We start from the raw sequence: 17821 nt of genomic DNA, 5'->3' as shown, positions 1-17821 counted from the left end.
CACATGACGCAGGTGGGGCAATCGCTGGGCCGGTAGGAGGAGGGGGAGGGCATGGAATGAAACACTGCTGCAGGCAGCCCTTTCTGTGAGCCAATTTGTGAGCTAAAAACGAACAGCAGCTAACAATGGGACTTGGGCGTTTCTCTCCGGCGGAATAAAGCTAGACACTTTTTGTCGTGTTTACTCGCGAATTAAGATCTTCCGACTACGGGATGACATCTAACGATGACAATTAGAAAGAAAATATTTATACAATTCATTCACTGCTCGTCCAGACCGAGACCCATCGAGCAGGACGGGGCTATCAGACGTGACTCACTAGCGGAGTTGGAGATAACTTTTGGGCACTGAACCACACACAAGATTCCACAGGCCGAAACCGGCTTTTGCCGGCTTTCACAAAAGAGTTGGCTTTATCGTTAACAGATGCCTTGCCAAAATGGAAATGACCAAATAACGAAAGAACCACAAACTGAGACACTCGAACAGGTTGTGTTTGGTGCTTACTGAGCTTGGCCAGAGTTACACACGGATCGGCAGATGATATAAATAGATTTGATCTGATACTTACAGTCTTCCTTTTTCTACCCTTTCCAGAGAGTGAGCGCAATGCGTCTCGACACGAACTCAAATGTGGACTTCAAAGCATTCGAATCCAGCTCCAGCTCCAGTTCATGTGTGAGTAAAGCTCGAGCTAAAAACACCAGCGATGCTCATGCCATACCATGCCTGTCGATTCATCCTTTTCAGCTCGTCAAGTTGGACAACTTGGCCACCTGGGGTGGCTCGCAGAAAACAGATACTCGGCTGCCAATCACGGACTACTCGACGCTGGGCGGACCCCGGCACAATCGCAGTCCCTTTCCCCTGTCCAAAGATGTCAATAATCGTCTGGTGATCTGGTAAGTGGAAGTAGAGCTGCAATTGCAGTAAGTCTGTCCCTCTGCCAGTGCCAGTGAGAGTAATGTCTGTTCGTTTGTTCTGTTCGCAGGGATGGCGACATGACCACTCTGGATGTGGACGCTATCACAAACACCAGCGATGAAACTCTGACTGAAAGCAATATCATATCGGAGCGCATACTCGCCGTCGCTGGCAATCAGCTGAGGGAAGAGTTGAGCACAAATGTCAAAGGTGAGTGGGGGTCAGAAATGAGACATATTTTCCTCCCTCTTAGCTTCATTTTCCATTCTCCTCTTTCAGAATGCCGCACTGGGGATGTGCGCATCACGCGTGGATACAATCTGCCCGCCAAGTATGTGCTGCATACAGTGGCGCCCACCTACAGGGAAAAGTTTAAGACCGCCGCCGAGAATACGCTGCACTGTTGCTACAGGTAGGATGATCATGATCCCATCGCTACCATTTGGCGCTCTCTAATGCTGTTCCGTACGCCCATTTCAATCTGTAGAAACGTTCTGTGCAAGGCCAAGGAACTGAACCTGCACACCATCGCCCTGTGCAACATCAGTGTCCACCAGAAGAGCTTTCCATCGGATGTGGCCGCACACATTGCCCTGCGTGAGTATTGGAGTTTAGCCTGCCGCATCTTGAGAATTTCCAATGACAGTTTCCCATCGCCCGCAGGCACCATCCGACGTTACCTGGACAAGTGCACCCTTCAGGTTGTGATATTATGTGTGAACAGCCACGAGCGCGGGACCTACGAGGTGCTGGCCCCGCTCTACTTCCCCCGCGACCAGCTGGAAGAGCGCAGCGCCCTGTGGCAGCTACCCAAGGACATTGTCGGCGAGTTCGGCGAGCCGCAGCACCCCGATCCCGACCGCCAGATCCGCATTATTCGCAATCCCCAGCACAGTGTCCACATGCGTCACGGCCACAGTGAGTATATCCTAATCTGATTGTCGTCACTATTTTCCCCGCATACTCGTATCTCGTCGGGCTATTGCTATCGACTGTCGAAGATGAAACGAGGGGGAACGTTGTGAGTTGCTGCGGACACCGCAACTCTACGATTATACCCGATACTAAGTCAGTATGGCTCTCCTCCGGCAGACGCCGCTAATATTAAACGACACGACAAAGAGTGCGTGCGAGAGAGACAGAAAATCAGTCTGAGCGTGACGTCGGGCGCTGCGTAGCCACTGCAAATTGATTTGTTCCTATTGGCTATAAAAATGATCTGATCTGATCCAGATTCAGCAATCTGATAGATATGGTCATTATCTATGATTCTGCGTTTTTAGTTTTCTCGAATGTGCAATATTGTGGATGCAACAGATTTTCGTCCTTTGTGTGGGCGGAAGGGGGTGGGGCGAAATTTTGAGATACACGTTTTATAGTAAGATCTAACAGGAGTGCGGATACCAAATTTGGTTACTCTAGCCTTAATAGTCTCTGAGATTTTTGAATATCCCCAGATTTTCGTCCTTTGCGGGGGCGGAAGGGGGTGTGGCGAAATTTTTAAACAAACTCGTCTCGGTCCGATATATTAGGAGTGTGGATACCAAATTTGGTTGCTCTAGCTTTTGTAGTCTCTGAGATCTAGGCGCTAATGTTTTACTCTAAGCAAAGCCGCCTATGCTACGTGTGTGTTAGAGAGAGACAGGGCGAGAAAAAATGAAATTGTTTTCTTGATGCTGGCTATAATAATAATACGATCCAATTCAGATTCCGCAGTCTTAAAGATATGGTCATTCTCTACAGCTCTACGTTTTTGGTTTTCTCATATCTTTAAAATTGTGGATGCAACAGATTTTCGTCCTTTGTGTGGGCGGAAGGGGGTGGGGCGAAATTTTGAGATACACGTTTTATAGTAAGATCTAACAGGAGTGCGGATACCAAATTTGGTTACTCTAGCCTTAATAGTCTCTGAGATTTTTGAATATCCCCAGATTTTCGTCCTTTGCGGGGGCGGAAGGGGGTGTGGCGAAATTTTTAAACAAACTCGTCTCGGTCCGATATATTAGGAGTGTGGATACCAAATTTGGTTGCTCTAGCTTTTGTAGTCTCTGAGATCTAGGCGCTAATGTTTTACTCTAAGCAAAGCCGCCTATGCTACGTGTGTGTTAGAGAGAGACAGGGCGAGAAAAAATGAAATTGTTTTCTTGATGCTGGCTATAATAATAATACGATCCAATTCAGATTCCGCAGTCTTAAAGATATGGTCATTCTCTACAGCTCTACGTTTTTGGTTTTCTCATATCTTTAAAATTGTGGATGCCACAGATTTTCGTTCTTTGTGGGGGCGGAAGTGGGCGGGGTGAAGTTTTGAAATATTTTTGTAGCAGTGACATATCACAGAAGTCTGGATCCAAAACATCGTTGCTCTAGCTCTTATAGTCTTTGAGCACTAGGCGCTGAAGGGGACGGACAGACGGACAGACGGACGGACGGACAGACAGACAGGGCTCAATCGACTCGGCTATTGATGCTGATCAAGAATATATATACTTTATGGGGTCGGAAACGATTCCTTCTGGACGTTACACACATCCACTTTTACCACAAATCTAATATACCCCAATACTCATTTTGAGTATCGGGTATAAAAATTCTGTTGGGATATACCTAAATTTCGTTCCTGTTTTTCTGATTTGATTTTTCCTTTCATACATTTTGTCTTTCTCTTTCCCTTTCCTATTTTTTTTGTGTAATAAAACAATAGAAACCCCAGAATTTGAATTTAACTTGGAATTTTTAAGTACGCCCTCCCTCCCCATAATTTTTGAGTAGAAAAATACTTAGTTACATACATTATATATATAGCCTCATAAATGTACGATTAAATTGAATGACTTTTTGTATGGCAAGTGCAGGAGTACGGGAGCACGGGAGTACGGGAGTACAGGAGGAGTGTCGTCGGTTCCAGTCCAGTAGAAATTCCAAGCAAAAGTCCAAGTGCAGGCAAAACAACGATGATATGATGAAACAAGTGATGAGATAATATGTAAATATTAGTCAAATTGAACTGTCGATGTCGGAAGAGGAGGAGAGAATGATAATGATGACTGGGTTGAGATATATAGGAGGATGAGGCGGAGAAGATGATGTATTTATCTGAAGGATGCTCATCAGCATCAGAAGAAGTTGCTCAACGAAATTCAATTCAGAAAAACAAAACAAACGAGGGGGAACGTTGTGAGTTGCTGCGGACACCGCGACTCTACAGCTATACCCGATACTAAGTCAGTATGGCTCTCCTCCGGCAGACGCCGCTAATATTAAACAACACGACAAAGAGTGCGTGCGAGAGAGACAGAAAATCAGTCTGAGCGTGACGTCGGGCGCTGCGTAGCCACTGCAAATTGATTTGTTCCTATTGGCTATAAAAATGATCTGATCTGATCCAGATTCAGCAATCTGATAGATATAGTCATCTTCTACGATTCTGCGTTTTTAGTTTTCTCGTATCGTTGAAATTGTGGATGCCACAGATTTTCGCCCTTTGTGGGGGCGGAAGTGGGCGGGGCAAAGTTTTGAAATATTCTTGTAGCAGTGACATATCACAGAAGTCTGGATCCAAAACATCGTTGCTCTCGCTCTTATAGTCTTTGAGCACTAGGTGCTGAAGGGGACGGACAGACGGACAGACGGACGGACGGACAGACGGACAGACGGACAGACAGACATGGCTCAATCGACTCGGCTATTGATGCTGATCAAGAATATATATACTTTATGGGGTCGGAAACGATTCCTTTTGGACGTTACACACATCCACTTTTACCACAAATCTAATATACCCCAATACTCATTTTGAGTATCGGGTATAAAAATTAATCAATAACCAATATTGTAATCAAAAACAAAAATCAAACGTAACGTAAATCAACAAGACGAAAAATCTCTAAACGGATAAGAATGAGAAATTTGGAATGGAATGTCTGGAAGAATTTAATGTTATATTTTGTAGTGCTTTTTTTTTGGCAGTGCGTGTCAGGCAGGAGCAACATTTGTGAGTGAGTGATTGATTGATTGATGGATGGATGGACGGATGGATGGATGGATGGATTGAAGCATGCTATGAGAGAAGCAGTTAATTTCAGATGGGTGATAATTTATGAATGATTAACTGATATACATACATATATATAATAAATCAAAATATGCTGTCGAAATGCAACTATTTATAACTTTTGAAAGCTACAAACAACAAACAAACAAACAAAAATCAACAAAAAACAACAAACTTTCTGCTCTATGTGTGAGTTTTGTTTTGCAATTGCAAACAACATAAATCAAATGACTAAAACCACTTACGCCCTTTTGTATAATGTTAACCCTGAACTTGTGTTTTGAATTTATGTATTAACTTTAGTTTAGACACATGACATATGTATGTAATGTGCGATGTACGCTGTATGTATGTATGTATGTATGTGTATATATCCAGATTATCTATATGCATATTCGACAAGGTCCGAAGCCAACGTATTCCAATTTGCTTGCTGTTCGAGCTGCCTTGAAGGGGGCATGGAATGAACGCCGCCTTCTTTGCCGGCGAACAGGACAGCCTGCAAGACATTTTACTTAGTGCAAACTTTAAAGCCAGAAAAACTTAAACTGAAACTGCAAAACCTATACTGAACGAAAAAACAAACGAGAAAATCCCAAAAAAAAAACAACAACAAGAAAATGCAACATAAAAATTATGACAAATTTGTCGGCTCGGCTGCAAAAGAAAAAGGTTTATTATTTTTTTGTTTTGTTTATTTGGATCCCATAGCTAATGCTGCCTGGGCTAGGCGGATTTTGTCTTTACATACAATACCATACAATACAATACAATAAAATACAATACAATACAATACCATACAATATATAGTTACATATATACACATATATATTACTTAGATATATGTTAGTTGGATAAGCCTGTAGAGAAGTGGACATTTTTGAAATATCTCTAGCGCGTAATCTTAAATTTATACATTTACATCTACAATACAGATAAAGATCCAGATACAGAGACCACATATAATTGTAAATTCAAGCAAATCAATCAATAATCCATTGAGATTTGTATATAATATATACTTAATTACGTATATCTAATTATTGTACCAACCAGCACACACACACACACACCCCAGACACTCACACAAACACCACAACACACCACACCACACATACATACACAGCACAACACAATATATATATACATATATTACTTACATATTACATTAAATATATAAATGATAATAATAATGTATCTATATCTACATATATATACAACAATTACCATACATATTACTTCTGTGCGCTTCTTGCGATCTAAGGAATTTCAATAAAAACAACAAAAATACATAAAAAGTATAAAAACCGCGAAAAATTACCACAAAAAAAAATACACAAAAAACAAAAAATATAAATCTATCCAGGCATTTGTTAATCCAGGGTTTGTAATGGGAATGGGAATGGGGATGAGGAAAGGGGAAGAGAAAAAGAAGTGGTCAGATCTATAACGAGTTGGCCATTGGTCACAGGTAATTGTATAATGTCGTAGCATCGTCCAGTCTCCGTGTTACGACCCGCACCGGTCTATGAAGTTGTTGATAAGTGGAAAATATGACAAAAAAACAAAACCGCAGGGGAATCGAATGCTATGCGGCAGCGTCTTTGTGTTTGTATCTTGTATCAGTGATGATTTATGCATTTTGATTAAGTTGTTTATGGCCAAAAGAGTTTTTCGCGTGCCTCGAAAGATACTAAGCACGCCAAAAATAGATAGCAAGTCTAGGCGGATGAGTGGACAAATGGATATTTGCTGAAAATGTCTAAGGAACCGGATCTACAGTGCACAATTCAAGCATGCCATAGCATAGCATTCAACGACATTCAGGTGTTCAAATTCAAATTAGGCGCGCCAGCTACGCGATATGAGTTTCGTGATCGATTTTATTAAATAATATGCCACTTTGTTATGGCCTTATCTTGTTATTATTTCTAAATAGCTTGTAAGGTTAGTTTCTATGGATAAATATATACTTTCAGATGGAAAATAACAAGCTGTTTCTAACGTTTTTAAAATTCCCTCCAATTCATTTGAATGCATTTCATTTAAGCTCCTAAGTATGCTATGAACTTGAATTTCGATGGCTTAACAGTTCAAATTTTCACACGTAAAAGCTCGAATTTTCGAAATAGCTCGCTGAACAGTTCGAATTTTCGAACTTTGAACTCACTTAACAGTTGGTGGAACCACTAACCATCTATGTTATAGATGTACATGTTCATACACCGAACATGTCGCAAAGGAACTTTCTGGATTAGATCCCAGGGTCTTCGGCTCTGGCCGGGCCGCCGCGTCATCATAACAAACAATATGTTCTTACAATATTTTTTCCACAGTAAGTTATCACTTTTTTTCCATTGACTATTTTTTCTCTGTACTTCTTTTATTTTTGTATCCCCTATCTGGCCACAAACTACTATTCTGCGATCCCCTCCTCCTGGTAAAGTTAATTGGTTATTATTTATTCATTTACTTTATAGAACTCTTCCTTTACTTTTAGCATGTCGCGGGTGATTCCGCCGTAGCTCCTCGTCCTCTCGGGACTCTCTCTCTCTTTTTGTGAGATTTGATCTCTTTTTCGTGGTGGGATTTTTCATCGTAGCAATGTCCTTATTTTCCGCAGTTTAACTCAAGTTGTTATCCTGTTTAAAAAATTCTCAATTTTTTCAAAAATTTGGTAAAAGGAAAAAAGTGGACAACGGAGGTTTTTTACACTGGCGCTTCCAAGGGGCTTATACGGTATATTTTGTAATTTGTGTCGTATTTTCGGTATATTTCTGAGGTCTGCTGACGCACAGTGTGAACTGCTCCCTATTCTCGTTTTAATTTTCGTCGGTCTTGCCGCCCCAAAAGGTTAACATGCGCCTCATTCCCGTTTGAATTTTCCTCATCGGGTATATTTGCGTTATTTTTGATGGTCACACTGCGGCTCTCTCCTTCAACGATAAAGTCGTAATTTTAAATGGGCTATAAAAAAAGGTATGGACAATAAGCAAAAACAGCCAAGGCAAATTGAACAGGTTCGTACGAACGCCACCTCACCTCGCGAGTGAGGGCAATATACCTTGAAGACAAAATCGGCTGTTTGTATATTCAAGGTATATTGGGAAAATTGGGTTGTTTCACCTTGCATGCGATGCATTTTCTGGACCGTTTCGCCTATTGCCCATACACTCTTTTTCCTTCCATTATGTAGCAAATGTGTATATAATCGGGTCAAATAAAAACACAAAGAGAACGCGAATCAATCTATTAAATTTAATTATTAAAGGTATATCTAAGAACAAAGGGTATAGCATCCTCCATACTCCGTACTTCCGTGCAACATTCCAATGGATTGCAACTAAATCCTTGTTGCTCATTCACTTTCAAACAATTTCTATTTGGCGCGCACATTGATGGCCTAATTGGATTCGTTGAATATTTCGTCAGTATATTTACGGTTTATTTCGAAAATAAACGGTATATTTCGGTATATTTCTGAGGCCCGCTGAAGCTCAGGGTGAACTGCTCCCCATTCTCGTTTGAATTTTCGTCGGCCTTGCCGCCCCAAAAATTGAACATGCTCCTCATTCACGTTTTCACTGACGAAGCAAGTGGATAGCAGAGTTGGCAAAAGAGAAAGAGAAACTCGAGAGAACGGGAAACGTAGCGCGACAAAGCAATAAAAGAGTGTTCCGAGCCCCGTATCTGCTGTTGGAGCTCGAGTTTGATTCATTGATTAACGAAAAGAGTGCGTATAGTAAATGTGAATCCGATTTTGACTGCAAATACTCACAGAGACACACACTGGCACAGAGCCACAGACACTCGCTCAGCGTTACTTGTGCATGCATACATACATGCAGACACACATATAGAAGACACGGACAGAGTTACCTGAAGCTAAAGCTCCGCCGCGCCTACCACCAACTATCGCGTTTAATTTTATCTCATACTCTCCGCCACCCCCTGTGTCACCTCACCCGCCTGCGAGTGGGTGTCTGTGTGTGTATGGGAGCGAGTGCTTGCGCGTGTGGGTGTGTTTGTGTTTGTGCATTACTTACGGTGTTTTCATTTCGAAAAAGTTGTGTGTGTACAACGGTACTATTGGGCTCGATTCTTGAGAAGTTATACAAAGCTACCACACGGGTTATACAATGCCCATAGTATTTTGATTCTGATTCGAAATGGGCATAAAGCGTTGGTGGAAAAGGGGGCTTGCTATATAAATACACATGCCCACGCGCACACACAGACACAGCCCGGCGCACACACTCTCAATTTCATAGATGAAAGAGGAGAAAAAAGATACAATAACCTTCAAGAGCGTAGCTTGTGCAACTTCCAGTTTGCGCCAAAGAGCCAGCCAGAGTACCAGCAGCAGCAGAATGGCCAGAACGGGGGCTGCAGAGGCAGAGCAGTACTAATTATTTATGATTTCGGTTGATTAGTGAGTTGTCTCTCCGAACTCCCCAAGCAAACATTTTCCGCCATGTCTGTGTGTGTGTTGGTGTGGTGTGGTGTAGTGGTGGTGGTTTGGGTGGTGGTAACATTCATTCAGTGACAGGTTTATCCACGAACTCCGACTAAGCGAAAATTGTAGATACCCCTTTCGGTTCCCCTGTCCGCCTACTGACAATGCCTTGTGTACGTGCTGCAGGGGCATCGAATGCATTACAAATTTATACGAAAATACATAAATAAGCGAGTGGTAAACCATTTGAATGAACAAACCCCAGCTCAGAATCTGAATCAGAATCGAGCCGAACCATAACCACTATAAACACACCATCGCCCCCAGCCCCCAGCTTTCTCTAAGCCCGTGAGTTTTCCTTGAAATTCTGTGTTCTGAATATCAAATATGACTGCAGTACGCGTACCACCCTACCACCCTCCCTCCCTACCCCTGCATTCTGCCAACTGTGGCCTGACCTTTCGACTGACCAATACCTGCCAGCCATCAATCGAGTTAGCTCAGATTCACCTCCGACTCAAAGCTGCAGCTGCGGCAAGGAAACGATGAATGCGAATACCCACCTGTCCGACGGTTAATTGCATCCCCAGTCAATCATCCGTCAATCATGTCCTTCCGCCTGTCCAGGACGGAAGCTCCGTAGCTCAATTATCAAATTGTTTCAAAATTGCTCGGAGACCGACGAAATCACAGTGAGCAAAAACGATGGTTGATGGTACCCGTTATAATATTTAGTTGGAATTTGTGACTAACACTTTAAAAAAGAATATTTCTTCAATGAACTTGTGAAAAGCAGCTCATAGCTTAGTTTTTTTACAAAAAAAGTTCGGTGCATAGTGTAATTACTCTCCATGTGATGTTTTCCAACCATTCAACACACTCTGACGGTCGCCGTACATGGGAGTATTTGAAATGAATCAGTAAGAACCCCTAAGAATTGTACCTATCTGTACCACTGTGCCCTTCGGACATTCCCCTGCCAACGGCTGCTGCTTCATTATAACAAACGTTTTAGCATTGGCCATGCAAGTGTGCGGCATTTCCTTAATAGAGTTGTAATTTCCCCAACGATTCCGAGTAATATCGGATCTATTGTACCGACGGACAGGCAGCTTATTGGGGTCATTGGAGACGGCCAACCAGAGCACAACGTTCCTGCTTAATGCTTCGGCGGGGCCATTATATATACATATGCAGTCGACTCGGCCGGGGTTCAGATGGATCGCTGGCCCGAAATGTGGTTGGGTTTTGGCCAAATTATAATTAACATTTGCCCGTCGACAATTTGACACAATTTAGAGGTAGATAATGCCTGGAAGATTGCGGCAATTTATCGTTAACAATGGCTTGGGAAATGAATCCCAAATTGGTTTCAGTGCGAGCTAGTGCGAGCAGTCGTTAAAGCACGACTATCTGCTAGAACAGCGCCAGTGGAGTGGTGACGTCACTGGTGTTGTCGTTGGGCTTGAGAATCGCCTGGGCTAATGATTGAAACGCGCTGCATTACAAAGCCAAACATGCGTATACAGGGTGTCTGGGCCTGTACCTGTGGCTGCATGCCGCCCCCACTGGCACGCTTATGTAATGAATGAATGAATGACAGCCAACGATCACGTCAGGCTCCTCAAGGGGTTCTCAAAGGGGGGGGAACGTTATTTAAATTAAATTTACTGATGATGGAATACGAGTAGAAAATTCTATTCAAACGATCTCTTACAGAACTGGCCATTCTCTTAGATTACAAGTCTGTATATTTAGTCTATCTGAACCCACAAAGAGCTCAAGTGCATAGAACATCCGTAGCTTGGGAAGTACTATATTTAGACCTGAGTAATGCCTACGCCGATTACACATTGTTATACCCGATACTCAAAATGAGTATTGGGGTATATTAGATTTGTGGTAAAAGTGGATGTGTGTAACGTTCAGAAGGAATCGTTTCCGACCCCATAAAGTATATATATTCTTGATCAGCATCAATAGCCGAGTCGATTAAGCCATGTCTGTCTGTCCGTCTGTCCTTCTGTCCGTCCGTCCGTCTGTCCGTCCCCTTCAGCGCCTAGTGCTCAAAGACTATAAGAGCTATAGCAACGATGTTTTGGATCCAGACTTCTGTGATATGTCACTGCTACAAGAAAATTTCAAAACTTTGCCCCGCCCACTTCCGGGCGAAAATCTGTGGCATCCACAATTTCGACGATACGAGAAAACCAAAAACGCAGAATCGTAGAAGATGACTATATCTTCTAGAGTGCAAAATCTGAACCAGATCGTATAATTATTATAGCCAGAATCAAGAAAACAATTTCATTCTTTCTCGCTCTGTATCTCTCTAACACACAGGTTTCATGGTCGGTTTTGCCAATTGCAAAATATGAGTTCAAGGATCTCAGAACCCATAAAAGCAAGAGCAACCAAATTTGGTATCCACACTCCTGTGATATCGGACCTTGACCATTTTGTGTCAAAATTTCGCCCCACCCCCTTCCGCTCCCGCAAAGGACGAAAATCTGGGGCATCCACAAATCTCAGAGACTATTAACGCTAGAGTAACCAAATTTAGTATCCGCACTCCTGTTAGATCTCACTATAAAACGTGTATCTCAAAATTTCGCCCCACCCCCTTCCGCCCACACAAAGGACGAAAATCTGTTGCATCCACAATATTGCAGATTCGAGAAAACTAAAAACTCAGAATCATAGATAGCGACCATATCTATCAGATTGCTGAATCTGGATCAGATCAGATAATTTTTATAGCCAAAAGGAACAAATCAATTTGCAGCGGCTACGCAGCGCCCGACGTCACGCTCAGACTGATTTTCTGTCTCTCTCGCACGCACTCTTTGTCGTGTCGTTTAATATTAGCGGCGTCTGCCGGAGGAGAGCCATACTGACTTAGTATCGGGTATAACTGTAGAGTTGCGGTGTCCGCAGCAACTTACAACGTTCCCCTCGTTTTACATTGTTTCCACGCCACTTGCCACACCCACAATTTAATATAATTACTTACTATTTACCCATTTTCTGATTTTACACATATTAAAACAGTGGTTTTCTCTGATCAACTGTCGTCTCTTTCTCTACATAATCTCATTGTAATCCATCGTATTCGTAGATGCGGGCATCGGGCATTCCCTTGAAATCTTGAATGTTTAAATAAGTGCGAGAAGAGCCTCTGTATTCGGGATGTGAAAAGTTTTTCATTGTGTGTTTACCCCTTTCAAGGCACGACACCTACTCTTATCGCACAGAGGCACTCGACACAAATCAGTAACAATGACTGGCACTGACACCAGCTTTCCTACCGTTTCCATCCATCCCTTTTCCCTTGTGCAAATGGGAGTGGATCGAAAGGATGTTTTGATGCACATGCACCACGCCCTGCACACACGCCCACATATTTGGTTACACTTTTGGCCACCTCTGTGTGTGTTTGCCTGGCCGAAAAGGGCAAAGGTAGGCGATGCGATATAGCATATAGCCGCCCACAGCCCCAGTCCCAGCCCCAGCCCCAGACCCAACCCCAGCATCCGATATGGCAATTAAGAGCGCAGCTGCAGTTACCAGCACTTGCCCAGCAGTTTGCACTTTGCAACATCTCTGGTGGCTGACTTTTATTTTCACCTTTCACTACGCTCGTCTCGTGACGCACATGACGCAGGTGGGGCAATCGCTGGGCCGGTAGGAGGAGGGGGAGGGCATGGAAGGAAACACTGCTGCAGGCAGCCCTTTCTGTGAGCCAATTTGTGAGCTAAGAACGAACAGCAGCTAACAATGGGACTTGGGCGTTTCTCTCCGGCGGAATAAAGCTAGACACTTTTTGTCGTGTTTACTCGCGAATTAAGATCTTCCGACTAAGGGATGACATCTAACGATGACAATTAGAAAGAAAATATTTATACAATTCATTCACTGCTCGTCCAGACCGAGACCCATCGACCAGGACGGGGCTATCAGACGTGACTCACTAGCGGAGTTGGAGATAACTTTTGGGCACTGAACCACACACAAGATTCCACAGGCCGAAACTGGCTTTTGCCGGCTTTCTCAAAAGAGTTGGCTTTATCGTTAACAGATAGCCTTGCCAAAATGGAAATGACCAAATAACGAAAGAACCACAAACTGAGACACTCGAACAGGTTGTGTTTGGTGCTTACTGAGCTTGGCCAGAGTTACACACGGATCGGCAGATGATATAAATAGATTTGATCTGATACTTACAGTCTTCCTTTTTCTACCCTTTCCAGAGAGTGAGCGCAATGCGTCTCGACACGAACTCAAATGTGGACTTCAAAGCATTCGAATCCAGCTCCAGCTCCAGTTCATGTGTGAGTAAAGCTCGAGCTAAAAACACCAGCGATGCTCATGCCATACCATGCCTGTCGATTCATCCTTTTCAGCTCGTCAAGTTGGACAACTTGGCCACCTGGGGTGGCTCGCAGAAAACAGACACTCGGCTGCCAATCACGGACTACTCGACGCTGGGCGGACCCCGGCACAATCGCAGTCCCTTTCCCCTGTCCAAAGATGTCAATAATCGTCTGGTGATCTGGTAAGTGGAAGTAGAACTGCAATTGCAGTGAGTCTGTCCCTCTGCCAGTGCCAGTGAGAGTAATGTCTGTTCGTTTGTTCTGTTCGCAGGGATGGCGACATGACCACTCTGGATGTGGACGCTATCACAAACACCAGCGATGAAACTCTGACTGAAAGCAATATCATATCGGAGCGCATACTCGCCGTCGCTGGCAAGTTGAGGGAAGAGTTGAGCACAAACGTCAAAGGTGAGTGGGGGTCAGAAATGAGACATATTTTCCTCCCTCTTAGCTTCATTTTCCATTCTCCTCTTTCAGAATGCCGCACTGGGGATGTGCGCATCACGCGTGGATACAATCTGCCCGCCAAGTATGTGCTGCATACAGTGGCGCCCACCTACAGGGAAAAGTTTAAGACCGCCGCCGAGAATACGCTGCACTGTTGCTACAGGTAGGATGATCATGATCCCATCGCTACCATTTGGCGCTCTCTAATGCTGTTCCGTACGCCCATTTCAATCTGTAGAAACGTTCTGTGCAAGGCCAAGGAACTGAACCTGCACACCATCGCCCTGTGCAACATCAGTGTCCACCAGAAGAGCTTTCCATCGGATGTGGCCGCACACATTGCCCTGCGTGAGTATTGGAGTTTAGCCTGCCGCATCTTGAGAGTTTCCAATGACAGTTTCCCATCGCCCGCAGGCACCATCCGACGTTACCTGGACAAGTGCACCCTTCAGGTTGTGATATTATGTGTGAACAGCAACGAGCGCGGGACCTACGAGGTGCTGGCCCCGCTCTACTTCCCCCGCGACCAGCTGGAAGAGCGCAGCGCCCTGTGGCAGCTACCCAAGGACATTGGCGGCGAGTTCGGCGAGCCGCAGCACCCCGATCCCGACCGCCAGATCCGCATTATTCGCAATCCCCAGCACAGTGTGCACATGCGTCACGGCCACAGTGAGTATATCCTAATCTGATTGTCGTCACTATTTTCCCCGCATACTCGTATCTCGTCGGGCTATTGCTATCGACTGTCGAAGATAAAACGAGGGGGAACGTTGTGAGTTGCTGCGGACACCGCAACTCTACGGTTATACCCGATCCTAAGTCAGTATGGCTCTCCTCCGGCAGACGCCGCTAATATTAAACGACACGACAAAGAGTGCGTGCGAGAGAGACAGAAAATCAGTCTGAGCGTGACGTCGGGCGCTGCGTAGCCACTGCAAATTGATGTTTTCCTATTGGCTATAAAAATAATCTGATCTGATCCAGATTCAGCAATCTGATAGATATGGTCATTATCTATGATTCTGCGTTTTTAGTTTTCTCGAATGTGCAATATTGTGGATGCAACAGATTTTCGTCCTTTGTGTGGGCGGAAGGGGGTGGGGCGAAATTTTGAGATACACGTTTTATAGTAAGATCTAACAGAAGTGCGGATACCAAAATTTGGTTACTCTAGCCTTAATAGTCTCTGAGATTTTTGAATATCCCCAGATTTTTGTCCTTTGCGGGGGGGAAACTCGTCTCGGTCCGATATATTAGGAGTGTGGATACCAAATTTGGTTGCTCTAGCTTTTATAGTCTCTGAGACCTAGGCGCTAATGTTTTACTCTAAGCAAAGCCGCCTATGCTACGTGTGTGTTAGAGAGAGACATGGCGAGAAAAAATGAAATTGTTTTCTTGATGCTGGCTATAATAATAATACGATCCAATTCAGATTCCGCAGTCTTAAAGATATGGTCATTTTCTACAATTCTACGTTTTTGGTTTTCTCATATCTTTAAAATTGTGAATGCCACAGATTTTCGTCCTTTGTGGGGGCGGAAGTGGGCGGGGCGAAGTTTTGAAATATTTTTGTAGCTGTGACATATCACAGAAGTCTGGATCCAAAACATCGTTGCTCTAGCTCTTATAGTCTTTGAGCACTAGGCGCTGAAGGGGACGGACAGACGGACGGACGGACAGACGGACAGACGGACAGACGGACAGACAGACAGACAGGGCCCAATCGACTCGGCGGCTATTGATGCTGATCAAGAATATATATACTTTATGGGGTCGGAAACGATTCCTTCTGGACGTTACACACATCCACTTTTACCACAAATCTAATATACCCCAATACTCATTTTGAGTATGGGATATAAAAAGCCTGTGCTTATCTTCCAGCGACTGGGGATTGTCGGGGTACGGTAATGATTCCTGTTATTATCGTATTGTGCGGCTGTCGATAAGATTAGAGCCAAAAAAGCAGCACAAAGAACATGAAAAACAACAAAATATATGCAAACGCTGCTCGTCAGCTATGTTGACTGACTGACTGACTTCTATGGCTTCAGTTACGTTGCAAAGTCGGTCGTGTGCGGGTCACTAGCAGTTGCATTCTATTGTCTAGCACAAGTCGCTCAATTTCCAATTATTTTTCCACCAAATTGAATTGTTCCACCAAAGGTTCATTCCGCACAACTAATTTTTCAGTGTTACACCAAAAGGAAAGTTACAGAATTGAGTAGAAATGACTTAAACGAGGTGGAACGTTGTGAGTTGCTGCGGACACCTCAACTCTACAGTTATACCCGATACTAAGTCAGTATGGCTCTCCTCCGGCAGACGCCGCTAATATTGAACCACACGACAAAGAGTGCGTGCGAGAGAGACAGAAAATCAGTCTGAGCGTGACGTCGGGCGCTGCGTAGCCACTGAAAATTGATTTCTTGCTTTTGGCTACAAAAATGATCCGATCTGATCCAGATTCAGCAATCTGATAGATATGGTCATTATCTATGATTCTGAGTTTTTAGTTTTCTCGAATGTGCAATATTGTGGATGCAACAGATTTTCGTCCTTTGCGGGGGCGGAAGGGGGTGTGGCGAAATTTGGACACGAAACGGTCAAGGTCCGATATCACAGGAGTGTGGATACCAAATTTGGTTGCTCTGGCTCTTATAGGTTCTGAGATCCTTGAACTCATATTTTGCAATTGACAAAACCGACCATGAAACCTGTGTGTTAGAGAGAGACAGAGCGAGAAAGAATGAAATTGTTTTCTTGATTCTGGCTATAATCATTATACGATCTGGTTCAGATTTTGCACTGTAGAAGATATGGTCATCCTCACCGATTCTGCGTTTTTGGTTTTATCGTATCTTTAAAAATGTGGATGCCGAAGATTTTCGTCCTTTGTGGGGGCGGAAGTGGGCGGGGCGAAGTTTTGAAATATTTTTGTAGCAGTGACATATCACAGAAGTCTGGATCCAAAACATCGTTGCTCTAGCTCTTATAGTCTTTGAGCACTAGGCGCTGAAGGGGACGGACGGACGGACGGACGGACGGACGGACGGACGGACAGACGGACAGACAGACAGGGCTCAATCGACTCGGCTATTGATGCTGATCAAGAATATATATACTTTATGGGGTCGGAAACGATTCCTTCTGGACGTTACACACATCCACTTTTACCACAAATCTAATATACCCCAATACTCATTTTGAGTATCGGGTATAATTATCCCAGAAAATTCATTTAAAGTGAGCAAGAAATTACAAATTTCAAATATTTATATTCGCAGTCGACGCTGCGCTGACAGCAGGCTGATTGCTATGAATTCGTGAAAGATTTCCAAGATAACATACTCTTAGGCTGTGTAGTTTACATGCTACATGTCGCGTAACATATGTGTATACTTGACATTTGTCATGTAAATGTACAAATGAGTGATCTGATCGTCAAAGCCGAGAACTTTTTCGAAATAAGTGCAATCAAGCATTTTTGGGTGATAAGAATACAATATTACGAATGCAATAATCAATAATATGATATTAACGAGGTGGAACGTTGTGAGTTGC

The 17821-nt window shown here is 43.7% G+C and overlaps 1 protein-coding gene across 3 annotated transcripts in view; it reads left to right on the top strand.

The window, feature by feature from the left end:
* The window catches only part of LOC117189927 (protein GDAP2 homolog), an 86307-nt gene that overhangs the window by 9773 nt on the left and 58713 nt on the right, over positions 1-17821 (top strand). The window contains exons 1-7 of one of the 3 annotated variants that reach the window (XM_033395003.1): positions 8545-8711; positions 13685-13765; positions 13838-13989; positions 14079-14218; positions 14288-14420; positions 14496-14605; positions 14672-14926. In XM_033395003.1, the coding sequence (XP_033250894.1) occupies positions 13697-13765; positions 13838-13989; positions 14079-14218; positions 14288-14420; positions 14496-14605; positions 14672-14926 (859 nt within the window). In that variant the 5' untranslated portion in view covers positions 8545-8711; positions 13685-13696. Of the gene's footprint in view, positions 1-597; positions 679-750; positions 903-991; positions 1135-1203; positions 1337-1411; positions 1522-1587; positions 1843-8544; positions 8712-13684; positions 13766-13837; positions 13990-14078; positions 14219-14287; positions 14421-14495; positions 14606-14671; positions 14927-17821 lie in introns of those variants that run through there. The other 2 variants (XM_033395002.1, XM_033395001.1) reach the window with 2 other exon arrangements.

The sequence above is a fragment of the Drosophila miranda genome, assembly GCF_003369915.1.
Source record: "Drosophila miranda strain MSH22 chromosome Y unlocalized genomic scaffold, D.miranda_PacBio2.1 Contig_Y1_pilon, whole genome shotgun sequence".
Classification (NCBI taxonomy): domain Eukaryota; kingdom Metazoa; phylum Arthropoda; class Insecta; order Diptera; family Drosophilidae; genus Drosophila; species Drosophila miranda.
Note: the sequence above shows the minus strand (reverse complement) of the source record. Positions and strands in the feature narration are given on the sequence as shown.